Genomic DNA, 12,657 nt, shown 5'->3' with positions numbered 1-12,657 from the left:
TACACATAGAGTGTTGGAACTACCCCTCGTCCTCAACTGACGAATTCACTATTCTTATACCTCTTCTTCTCATGTCTTCCTTTTTCTCCTAGGATTCCGTGAATGACGATGGTCCTCCAGTTCCTTCTCACAAACAGGTTTGTGTGGTTACCGTCTGCTAATGGTATTTATCTTCATCAAATTAAATAAAAAGTCTAGCGGCCGATGGGAGTTGGAATCAACACCGAACCAATGATGTAAACTCTGACATTAGACAGACAATCTCAGATGTTTTTGCTTTCGACGAAACGGATGCGACGTGATTTTTACCAGCACTGATTATCTCCATACGTTACAAATTTATACTTATTACATTATATATTTCATTAATAGCTGGCACGTTTGTCAGAGTTGGAGGAAATGGTGACAGAACAGGACAATGCCTTGGCCGTGGCGGCAGAGAAGTACAAGAAATCACGAAATGAGATAAGCAAAATGAAAAAGGATCATGAAGAGGAAGTAAACAGTCTCAAACAGCAGATGGCCAGGTAAAACACTAACATACATGTCAATTCAAGTACATGTTCCTTCTCGAACATGTGTCTAAGTTTACGGTCAGTTATTTCATTTATTGTTCGAGTTATTTTCACTTATAACAGCTACACCTTCAGTCTCCTTATTTCGTACTTGGCACTCCTAAAGCCACCAAGATGGCCAGGCTCTAATTGCTTTTTTCATAAGATCCAACCCGTGCGATGAAAGGGACAAAATTCGTATTCTTCACTAAATATGCATGAACTGTCCCGTTTTTGTTTTTGTTTATTTTACCAGGAAAAACGAGGATCATTCAAAAGAAATTACGAGATTTAACAACGAGAAACTAGAACGAGATGACAGAATAATGGAACAGAGTAAGGAGGTTAGTCTTGAAGCTACTTACCTAGCGAATCATTTGCCTAGGATTACTTCCTAACTCTTAAATCACCAGGCTTTTAAATACTGCTATCTTCATTTCCATAATCAATGGCCTGGCCTACCACGAGTCTCCTGTAGCTCAGAGGTAGAGCAACCGAAGTAGTAATCGGAGGGTCGAATGCTATTGGGAGCACTCGGATTTCTTTTTTCCGAGTATGTTCTTTGCACTATTTGTTGATTTTATCATTTTACGCGTAGATCGAGGTACTTAAGGATGAACTTGAGTTAGCAAAGGAAGCCTCCCAGCGTGCTCCTAGTAAAACCATGAAACATTTGGTGGAGAGACTTAGGAACCAGTTGGCATTGAAGGAAAAACAACAGAAGGTATTTATGCCACCCTCATGATGCCCAACTGAATTCCATATCCTTTGCTTTTTCTTCATTGTCATATACGTGTTCTTTCCGTCCTGTTCCAACTTTTCATTTTTTATCTTGGTACAACAAACAAATCTGGTTCCTATATGTAAAGCTTTCACAGATACACAGGTGTATATGTACTTACCCAGAACTCATCACCGTTGCTGCAAATAAGTAATTATATCATCGCTGCGTAAGCACGCGACCTCCCCGCCTTTTCCCTCAGTATACTTGATACTCTTTTATTTTACTGCTTGGTTCCCTGTTTAAATTATATTCACAACTACTGTTCGTTCACTTTTCCTTTCGTTCGAGTTTTCTGATACACCCTCTCTCGTAAGAACAATATATATAATTTATTCTTTATGCTTTCGTGCACTGACATGTGATAAATGATTTGTATTTAAGTCCTTGAGTCAAGCTCTCCTGCAGCTCAGAGCTGACATGGTTACGACTGCAGAGGAAAATGTTCAGGTGAAGTAATTCCCATTAAATGTCTTCTTTCCTGTTTAGCGTAGTTTATGTAGGCTCTCGGTTAGAAGAGACGAGCGAAATAGCGCGCAGTCGACGCTTGACTGAAACTACAGCGTCAGACTGTCCCGCCATTTTTCGCTTGCTCGCATTTTTCGCATGTCACCGCTGACTAAGAGGCTGGCACAGACTGAAAAGTAAATGACTGTGGAATGTGGTAATTATCAAGACTATGTATTTCTCGCCAAGGACTCATAGCCCTTTTCACTTTAACAGCAATATAGTATGCAGTTTTGTTTTTTTTTTTAATTTTGTTTTCGTTTGGCTTAAGTCCGAAAAAAGGGGGTGTTTCATTGTTAAACATTTCAAATTAATGATGCTGATGTCGAAAATACAAAATTCCTCAAGTAAAACTTTAGCTGCCGTCTTGGTCGATATGTTTGTCAGTGCAAGTCATTTGCACAAACCACAGACTATTCGACGTCCTTTTACCGGATACATATTTCACTTTTTTCTTTCTTCAGGCTCATGCTAAAAAGGCTGAGCAACAGGCCAATGTACAACATATTGTGGAGAAAGAAACTGCTGGTCTTCAGGTATGCTGTACAGACTGAATTTCTTTTTTTTATAAAATATTATACGGTGCAATAATTTCATGGAAAAATACATCGATTAATCGTAAAATCTTCCTATAATGATTTTAAGGCACGCCTCGAAGAGCTCCAAGAGAGAATGGAAAAACTCAAGAAAGAGCTAAGGAAACAAAAGGAGAAGGAATCGAACTTTTTAGGGGAAAGGGACAAACTGAAGCAGGTATAAACAGAATTTCAGCGTGTTTCTCTCCCTAAATAGCTCTTACAGTTGAGGGTCAATGTCGTCTTTTGTTACTTTTTGTTATTGTTGGCAATTAGTTATGCGGGGAGTGTTTGCCTTGCTCATTGATTAACCAACCAACCGAATGACTGACTGGCTGACTTATTTTTTGGCTCTTGGTTAATGAGAACATGTAAAGGTCGCGTTTGGAACGTTAATAGACTAAACAACTTGAATGGATTTCCCCAAGCCACTGCCGACCTCACCGCTTTATGAGAGAACTTTCCCTGAAACGTTATCAGTGGGGAAATGAAAACAGTTCAATTGGTTAATCTATAACGCGCGTAATTTGAATTTATGTGCAACTGAAAATTACTCGGCCGTAGCCTCTCAGGAATATGTCTGGTTTGTATGCAAATTAAGAGTCTGTTTTTGTAGTGTACAAATATTATTGTGTCCTAAATTTGGACATTTCTGTTTTGACCTTAAAATATTGCAGTTAGGTAAGTTAACGGAGTAATGGGGTCCTCAAGAACCGCACCGTTTGATATATCATTTGTGCTGAAATGCGTTAGGCGCTTGTGGTAGGTTTTTTAGACAGAAAAATGTTTTTCAGGTTTCGCAAACAATGCTACAGTAGAATACCGCTAACTTGAACTCGGTTAACTCGAACTCCCCGGTAAATTGAACAAAATCCGATTTCCCTTGACCCATTTTTTCCGTCATTTACTATCAGCTTACTCGAACCCCCGCTAACTCAAACCGGGAATCGACTCTATAGAATTCGAGTTAGCGGGGTTCTACTGTCGTTTTAAACTTGTCACTATACTATCACCCGTAAACAACAGTTTTGAGGTATTGAATATTGTATTTTTAAGTACATATTGGATGCCTAATCTAATTGCCCTCATTTAGGAACTTTCAAAAAAGGACTCTGCGCTGTTAAAGCTTGGGCGTGAACTGAAGGAGTTAGAGACTGTGCAAGAACAGTTGGAGAAAAAAGAGGAAGAATTGAGAACTGAGAGGAACACGGTCAGTGGCGACGATAGCTCTTAAAATACTTTGGTAGTAAATTGTAGCACCTTTCGTCACTTTTTTTACCTTGCCAGCAGGAATATTGCATTTACAGATTTTCATGGGGAATCGCAAGAGTTGAAAGCTTAGTTTTATTCTAAAGGTACGTTTTTCCTTCCATAGCTTGCTCAGGAACGAGCTGAATGTGAAAAACTACGAGAGAGAGTGAAAAGCCTTCAAGAGAAAATAAAGCAGTTCAAACAGAAGAGCTCTGAGGACTCTGAAGGAGGAGCTGGTGACGATAAACCGATTGTTGAGGAAGTGATTAAGGAAGATAGGGTGAGAACGCAAGGATTGTTTGTTTGAAGCTTCCTCTAAGTTACACTCCAAATTAAAACTCCTCTCACTACTAGTAGACTATTAGCTACTTCGTCAATATGCCGCTACTAAAAACTTTTTTATTTGTGTTTTCATTTTGAGATTGTTCTGTAGAGCTGGGATTAACTTGAGATAGTGTAAATTATAATACTGTTTCGGGAGTCTTTGATCAAGTTACCCCGATGTATTGCATGTTGTTTGCTCAGTCTTATACGGTTTTGTTGCTTAGTGTAAAGCTTCACCCGTTTCGGTTACTGTTCGATCTCTACCATCTGGCCGATAGTGGAGATCTCAGGCTTGATTTAAAATGTCTTGCGTTTGACGTATAAGCAAAGAGCGTACTATCCATGGGTAGAACATCAATGCTAGGACCATTCTTGTTTACTCTTAATCGGCATGTGTTTCAGGCGGCAGTGGTCTCTGAAGGAGTTGCGCGATGGGAGGACAACAAGAAGTGGCAACAAAAAGTAGAAACACTTAAGGGAAAACTGGCGGAGAAAACACGAGAGCTGGAAAAAGCCGAAAAGACCATCGGTATGTTACGAGACGCAGTAAGCAGGGCTGAGAAGGACAAGGCAGGACTTCACAGTAGATTGAAAAGGTATGTCATGGTCCGTTGATATTTCATTTCTTCTAAACTGATATTGTACGCGCTCATTACTTATATTCATTGCAGTTCTGCCAAGTCTTCAACAGGTGGACAAGCTCTTGTCACTAACGAAGTTGTTCAGGATCTTAGACAGAATATTTTTAAGCTGGAAGAAGAGGTATCGTTCTTTTTTACATATTGTAATGACGATCAAATACACAGTTAAATGGTCCTACATGAATTAATTTCATATTTCCTGAAGTGTAAATACCATAAATGGGCAAAAGTCGTTGTTGAGTATGATTTTATTTCTGTTGTAAAAGGACCTGGAATCTCGTCACTTTATTTACCCATTTGTACGTATCTATGAGCGTTCAGCTAAGTTGTGAAAGACGCAGGGCTAAAGCAAGGCATTGGTGAAATTTTACTTCTATTCATCATTCGCTAATGCCTCTCACTCACACATGCACTAACTCGTTCATTTTCTGTCTTTCATTCTTTCCTTCCTCTCTTCATTCATTCATTCAGTGATTAATTCGTTCATTTATTTACTCAGTTCTCTGTTTACCTACTTATTTATTTCACAGAATCAGGAATTGAGACGTCAGAAAGTTCTGGGTCATGACAAACAAATGGAAGCACTTGAGCTTCGAAACAAACAACTAGTGGAGTATATTGAAGATTTAGAGAGAGACCTTGCTGGCAGAATGGCTGAGCAGGTAATTATAATTATTAGATAAGATGTATCATGATAAACCTAACTTCTTATATTCTAACCCAACGATGGTGATTTCATGTTTCCATTTAAAATATCGTTACAATTAGGTAAACCGTAGAACTGAGCTAATTGTAGTAAGGCCTACAATAACAAAAAATGCAGTTAAGGAAATGAATGCAGTTTTGTCGTTCTTCACTTAGTCGCTCTTCTCTTAGATATACCCATGGGTGGGTTGTAAACTCGTGGGCTGCACGATATCCATCACGCCTGCTTAACATGGCGCTCGTTAGACCTCTTTCCTTTTAAGCTCTTAACAGCCAATTAACTTTATGCCTTTATTTTTCCTAACGACAGCGTACAGTGGATCATGCTGATGCTGATATGTATCGTGAAATGTATCAGAGAAATCAGTCTCTTCAAAAACAGCTCTTAGAGGCGAAAGAGGTTAGTTAGGGATTATGACATCACACACAACAGTTTTAAAAAGGTTTTAGGAGAAATGTAAAAATTGCTTTGATGATGCACTTTATTTTGATGTGACATATAATATGTACCCGGCCAGACCTCATAAACACAGTAACATTCCTTTGCAGGAAAATATGGAATTAAGATTCGAGTATGAACAAGCTCGAAAGGAAAACCCTCGACTAAAGGTATCTAAATAGATATTTCGCTGTATAAATGTATGCTAACAGAGCTGGAAATTACAGTCGATCTTTGGAAATTGCCCGACCAAATTTTGAATATGTCCGGCCAATTGCACACTGTGATGGACACGATCTTCGAATATTTCATCAACACACTTTGACTTCTTCCCTTGAAGTTCTTGTTCATCCATCAGCGTTCTTCAAATAAATTGTTTGACCTATATTTAAAAAGTACTTAATGAAAGTGTCTTTCATTTTTTTGTCCGATTTTAGACATTCAAATCGTATTTATCTACGATCTTTTTTTGTCAAGGCTCGTGTAGAAGATTTACAAGAGTATGTGGAAATTTTGAAAGCAGAACTTGAAGCAAGCAAAAAGAGGGAGAAAGCTCGCAAGGTAAAAAGTGTATTCTAACAAATCAAACGGCTACAGTAGAAGATAACAGCTTACTACTCCAGCAATGGTTACAGTGTACTTACCACTACTTTGATTTGACAGAAGAGTCTGGGCACTGGTATGGGTGGTCAGAGCGTAGAGGATCTGGAGAGAGTAATAGCAGCCATGAGACGAGTTGTGGAGAGACTTCAGGGAGAGAATGATCAGTTAAAGAAGACTGTTGGAGCAGGAGGCCCTCAGTATGGTGAAGTGTTAAAGGAAAATAAACGGCTCAAGGTAAACCACCTGTTTCAGTTTTTAGGTAGTTACAACGATAACAGGAAGGCAGTGAATGGTGCCAAAAAAAAACCTTTTTTGTCACATTTTTTGTATGTTATGATTGTTGTTGTTTGGTTTTTATTGTTTTTGGTGCTGCTCTGTAAGGTACAAAGGGGTCATACATAGGATCGTCCTTGTTTATTTGATGACTAAAAAGGAAATGGAATGGAACAACTCTGTAAGCGGAGGTAGTTAGCTTTTTCTCCAACCAATATCGAAATTCTCAGGAGCCTTTCTTTTTGGTCACTGTATTCCCCTTTTGTTGTTTTGGCCTTCCCATTAAGGACCCACCTATTGGAGGAAGGTAAATCCACTTTGTCGTTGGTATTTCTCTCTTTTCCACTCCCCAATCTCAACTTCACGCATGGTGCATAGACGCTCGAGCACCTTCTCAAGAGTATGGATATGTTTACACCCCATTAATTGTCCACTTTTCTTGCTCTACATCTTTACTTAAATGCATTTTTCTGTCTGCTATACCAGCATGAGTTGGAGAAGGCAAAAGTTAGCGAGAAGACCCAGTCCTCCCGTGGAGGTAGTAGTGAGGGAAATACAGCTAGACTGGTGACTGAGAACGAGAAACTACTTAAAGATTTAAAAAAGGTACATTGAAACTTGGTCATTGAGTTTGCAGAACAGTTCTCGCGAATGTCTAGTCCTTTGTTTGATTTGCTGTCCTTTTCCTCACAGGAAATGGAGAAGGTAGAAAAGTTAAAAACAGCAAACGCTAATCTGGAACAGAGAAAAGAAGAGCTTGTGAAAGAATTAGAACAGGTAACAAAACTTTGGGCTTGATTTATTTTGTGTTTGGGAAATTTCAATCCACTAAGAAGCGCATAGAATCACCTTGTTGCTACACTCAGGACAATATCGATAAAAACTAGTTTCCTTTTCTCACAACACGTATCTCTGTTTTTCCTTACCATTTGCCATTGGTGTGATATGAAAATCTATTTTGGAATACGTTCTGTATCATTAGTTACATCAAAGACTTTCCGCCTCAAACATGGATGGACTTGATAGTAAAGAATGGAAATCAGTCGTTTTACCAAAGATATACGAAGAGAAGATGCAAAAACTAGAGGCAGAACTGGAGAAAAAGGTAAGCCTGTCCTCAAATGTGCCTAGGAGCTTCCTGAGGTATTGATATACAGCTATATTTTGAACATCTTTGTCCTAACATCCGATCAGTAATTCGCCAATCTACCTGCTACATTTTTCCTTTTAAATCAGTCGAGAGACGTTGTTTATTATATCCAGTTATCCAAAAAACGCTCTCAATTCCAAGTTTGTCTATTCTCATCCCCTTTTCGGTGGATAATGGAGTGGCCCTATCTGTGAATGTTGGTTCCTCTGTGGGTATCATTTTGCCCTCCACCTCCCCACCCATCTCTTGCCTGAATAGCACTGATAAGGTAAGTGGAGAGAAAGGCAGAGAGGAAGGGAAATGACAAGGTTTTTCAGAACACCTGACCATGTTTATTTTCCTCAGACAAATCTGTTGAAAGATATCAAGACGTACTTGAAAGCAGCTGCAAACAGAGAAACTGAGTTAATGAAGAAACAGCAAGAACTTGAGGAAAAGGTTTGTTATTAATTTTGTGTCGATAGAACACTCATTAAAAGAGACTCGGATGTGTAGGTTGGTGCAGACCCCCAGTGGTTATCTTTTGGAACACCAAAATGACTAGAGGCAGATGTTACGAAAGCGGACAGTATGTATGTAGGGGTTTTGTAGGGGTTTTGTTAAAAGAACCTGAGCTAGTTTCACTAGTGTTCGCTCATTATGCCCGTTTCTCGATATAAATGTAGGTGCTATTTAAGTAATAGCCGTGATGCTATGTACCATAGTTTAAACAACTGATCCTGACTGCTAATTTTACCTGTGTTTGGTTTTCATTTTATTGGGAACATTAATTCCTTTTTTTTTGTAGGTTACAATTTTGGAGCGGTTTCCCGCAAATATTAAAGGTGACAGTGATCTGGTCAAAGAACTTCAACAGACAAGGTAACGTTACGTTTTATCTTTCTGGAAACTTTGAAAAAAAATTGGAATGATTGCAGCTCAGACTACGCATTGGTGGAGTTTGTTTTGCAGAAATCGTACCTAGCATTTTGTAGACGGGTAACTAGCCTCTGTTACCATGCTATACCACGCGTGAAGCCTTAGGCTGCCTATTTATTGTTGTTCTTATCGTTTTCTCTCTCGTCGCCTTGGTCGTTATTGTCATTGTGACTGCTTGTTCTGAAAATTATCCTGTAAAAATTTAATTTTACTTGTTAGATCGTTTATTTAGTCGTTGTTATCTAGGTTGCGGTTGGCATCTCTCGAGTCAGAGAAAGAAGAAATTTTACACGAGGTACGGCAACTCAGAAAGATGGGACAGGCAGGTGATCTACCACGTGACTTGGTAAGTTGTGTCTTCTTGGTAGTTTAAGAAACTTTACTATTAGATTTTCCATGTAGAAGGATTTTCTCTCGGGTTGTCGATCGTTGGAAGCAACTTACCGAAAGTAACTATGACTTCAGTTATTGAAAGAACGTTTTAACTAAGAATGATATAAATCCATGAGGGTGACTGACACCAGCACAGCCTGTTCGCTTTAAAAAGGACTTAGTTGCTCTGAGCGTTGATTTTGAAGGTCAGTAAGCAGTCTAAAAGATGGGTACTTTACACGACCAGTGTACTGTTTCTTAAAACGTGGCATTCTTCTCTTGACGTTCTAGGATAATGAAGAAGTTCTAGAGAAATTACGAAACTACGACAGAATGATGGCCGAGGACGTGGAACTGAGGTAACTATTTGAGATTTTTCTTCAACACATTTTCCTAAATGTCAAATTAAGGATATACAACTTAACAAATCTTTTTGCTACTGTAGCAGTTTTCGTATCAAATACATTAACAGTGATAACTTTCTGATTTTCTTTGTAGAACGAGATTGAAAACTGTAGAGTTGGAGCGCGATCGAACGTCGCATGAAGTCTCCAAGGTTTGTCTGAGGCAGTTAATTTGTATCTACTCAATCTACACGAGATAGATAGGACGAGGCATTTACCCTGTGCCATAGTATATTGAGTCTTGTCACCTTGAAAGGTTGGGTTCTCAATTGTCGGAGCTTTGAAAATCAGATTTGTGCCATCGTCGTTTAGGAAAAGTGGGGTGTGTCGAACCATTTATCGATTGGACTTTGAAGTTTTCAACTTCTAGCGCTTTTTTAATTTCATGGCGAAAAGCTAGTGCGCGCCTATGCATTCTAAATTGAATAGAACTTCAAAATGCAGTTCTCCTTAACCGCCTAATTAGCACATTTCCGAATACACATTATTCTTGTTCCGAACTGGATTCTTTTTTCTCATTCTTTCATACCAAAGTTACATTCATTCACATCAAAAATGATCTCGTCTCGACGAATTGTTTTACCCCAGCCTTGCTTTGATCGAGAGGGTTCAAGGTAACTCGCAGGTGGAATATTCGAGACATCCATGATTATTTTCTTTGTTCCCGATTTCCCCAAAGTTGGAGTTTTAATTAAAGGTCTGGGTCATAGTTATTTGTAAGGCGCATCGGGAGAATCATGTATTTTGATACAAATATGTATAAGTGGTTAACTATATCACTTTTTTCAGCTACGAAAAGAACTCGAGGCCTTTGATCCCGCTTTTTTCGAAGAGATCGAAGACTTGAAGTACAATTACCAAAAGGCTGTTGAAAGGAACGTGTTGTACGAGCGACAGTTAAGGCAGATGTCTCGACAGTTTGGAGTTGATGTGAACATTCCTACGGAGGATTAAACTTTTGTGAGCCAGATTCTCCACAGAAAGCAGCGAAAGTTCTACAGCCAAAAATACGTTGGCAAATTTCTTAGTGAACTTCAGTGTCCCAACAACACTTTCCTAACGAGGGAACTTGCCAAAGACGCGCCCATTTTGCAAAGGCCTTCAGCTGAGATTTTCGTAGGCATAGAAATATGCGCCCAAAAGTGCCGCTGCAGTTTTTAATTGAGAAGGCTTGTGAAGAAAAGAATTGCTTTCCCAGAAAAGATTTTGAGAAAATTGTGTTAAAAATGCCATCGAGGCGCTGAATTTCTATAGACTTACTGATGTCGTGTCAGTCAAAGGAATTCATTGGAACGGACGTGTTCACGATTGAAACGTAAGCTGTGGAACACCTCTTCTTAGCAGAATTAATATTGTTCAGCAATTGTTTGAGGAATGAAATCGAAAAAAAGGGATATACGAACGTATTTTAAGCGGTTTAGAATATTTATAACTAATTTATTTTTAGAGATAATATTTTTATTGTATAAAAGTCTGGAATTGTGATAATTTTTTTTACAAGAATAGTAATTGAACATTTGTTGAGTTCTTAGTCCCCTTAGCTTTGGTTTTTATTATTTCCTTTTCGTGTCTTGCCGTCTTTCACTTGAGTTCCCTGTAACCTTCGTCTTCTTCGGACATCTCATGTCCCTTTGTTTTAATTGTGTATCATCATGTATTCACTTTCCCTTTCCTTCGTCCTAGACATCTCAGTTTTGTTTCATGTGGAGCGTTTTCCGTCATGTTCCCCACTACCTATCGGCTTCCTTTACTTGTCTAGAGTGAGAAGGAAGCGCAGATGGGATCGTTTGTTTCCAGGTTATTTGTTCCCTTCTTTTTCTGAGATTTTTTTCTGATCTATTGGCTTTCACGTTTTCTCTTGACCATTTTGTTACTCATTTCCCTACGTAATCACATTTTCGTTCTCCTTGAGAATAAAACTAAACGAACACTCACAATGTGTCGATATTATTTGATCAACATTATTTTCTGGCTGGATGTTCGATTCGTTTGTGACGAGTGAGGCCCAAGAAGGCCATGCAAAGAAGACTCGTGGAGCCAAACTGAACTCTCTGTATGAAACTCACTTGCTCAGATGATTATAGAGGTGCACGCGTTCTGACTGGTCAAATGTACGTTGCATGTCCAGTGCGATATCGAGAACTGAGAACTAAATGTCTTTAATGAAGAAACATGTAAGACGAAAGGAATCACCTTAGCACTTATACGAAAAAAATAATCCTTATCAATCTCAGCGATTGATATCGAGTAGTCCTAGTGACTTTGTCTCAAAAATGATCATGTCTACAATATTCATTGTCATCAAACATCATCCGACGTCGTCACAGGTAATAGATAGGGTAGATAGTTGTACCTACTGTAGACAGTGTAAATAGCTGTACCTAATATAGGCAGTGTGGGTAGTTTTACTTACTGTAGACAGTGTAGATAGCTCTACCTACTGTACACTGTGTAGATAGTTATACCTCCTGTAGACAATGTAGATAGCTGTACCTATTGCACTCTGTAGATAGTTGTACCTACCGTAGACAGTGTAGATAGTTGTACCTACTGTAGACAGTTTGGATAGTTGTACTTACTGTAGAGGTATCCGCGGGTTTCGCCCATAACGAGTTTCGCCCAAGAAGCGTTTCGCCCATAACGAGAATGGTTTCGCCCAGGCATAAATAGGTGAGATTTTTTTTGCAAGAGTGAAAATCTATTGATAAGCGAACAGGTGAGATATTTTTGCAAGAGTAAGCTTTTCAAATTCTATTGATAAGGTTTGATTGAGATTTTTTGTGCAAGACGGTAATTTCCTTTAAGTTAAAGCTTTCGTACCGCACGCTTCGTCGGAGTAGTAAAGCTATTCCACGCGCGCGCACTCATGAACTTGACTAGTTTCTATCTCTTTTCCAATTATATGTTGCCGTTACCTATGTCAGAAATACAATCTTTAACTCTCGATTCCTTTGTTTTAGTATTCACGAAACCGTATTCACATGTATTCATAAGCTGGCGTGCGGAACTTATCTTCCGTGTACAAAAGATTTGCAACGATGATATGTTCCACGCGCAAGTGTTTTCAAAAGCGTTTAATTTAATTCTCGAGAAGAAAAGTGATGCAAAAAAATCATAGCAATGCTTTTACGACAAACGGACGTCTCTGCAGTATTTCGTG

At 38.9% G+C, this 12,657-nt stretch overlaps 1 protein-coding gene across 1 annotated transcript in view; it reads left to right on the top strand.

Annotated features, from left to right (window-relative positions):
* Positions 1–11,420, top strand: part of LOC131769006 (centrosomal protein of 290 kDa) — a 31,998-nt gene extending 20,578 nt beyond the window's left edge. The window contains exons 45-69 of the mRNA XM_059084742.2: positions 93–137; positions 373–527; positions 811–898; positions 1,153–1,278; positions 1,720–1,785; positions 2,307–2,378; positions 2,488–2,595; positions 3,511–3,627; positions 3,793–3,948; positions 4,395–4,588; positions 4,664–4,754; positions 5,164–5,295; positions 5,649–5,738; positions 5,888–5,947; positions 6,255–6,338; positions 6,441–6,614; positions 7,140–7,259; positions 7,347–7,430; positions 7,636–7,758; positions 8,149–8,241; positions 8,591–8,664; positions 8,968–9,067; positions 9,385–9,452; positions 9,592–9,649; positions 10,287–11,420. Coding sequence (XP_058940725.2) covers positions 93–137; positions 373–527; positions 811–898; positions 1,153–1,278; positions 1,720–1,785; positions 2,307–2,378; positions 2,488–2,595; positions 3,511–3,627; positions 3,793–3,948; positions 4,395–4,588; positions 4,664–4,754; positions 5,164–5,295; positions 5,649–5,738; positions 5,888–5,947; positions 6,255–6,338; positions 6,441–6,614; positions 7,140–7,259; positions 7,347–7,430; positions 7,636–7,758; positions 8,149–8,241; positions 8,591–8,664; positions 8,968–9,067; positions 9,385–9,452; positions 9,592–9,649; positions 10,287–10,451 — 2,643 coding nt within the window. The 3' untranslated portion in view covers positions 10,452–11,420. The remainder of the gene's footprint in view (positions 1–92; positions 138–372; positions 528–810; positions 899–1,152; positions 1,279–1,719; positions 1,786–2,306; positions 2,379–2,487; positions 2,596–3,510; positions 3,628–3,792; positions 3,949–4,394; positions 4,589–4,663; positions 4,755–5,163; positions 5,296–5,648; positions 5,739–5,887; positions 5,948–6,254; positions 6,339–6,440; positions 6,615–7,139; positions 7,260–7,346; positions 7,431–7,635; positions 7,759–8,148; positions 8,242–8,590; positions 8,665–8,967; positions 9,068–9,384; positions 9,453–9,591; positions 9,650–10,286) is intronic.
* Positions 11,421–12,657: the final 1,237 nt, after the last annotated feature.

Source organism: Pocillopora verrucosa, chromosome 1 (genome assembly GCF_036669915.1).
Source record: "Pocillopora verrucosa isolate sample1 chromosome 1, ASM3666991v2, whole genome shotgun sequence".
NCBI lineage: Eukaryota > Metazoa > Cnidaria > Anthozoa > Scleractinia > Pocilloporidae > Pocillopora > Pocillopora verrucosa.
This window is presented reverse-complemented; position numbering and strand designations above follow the sequence as displayed.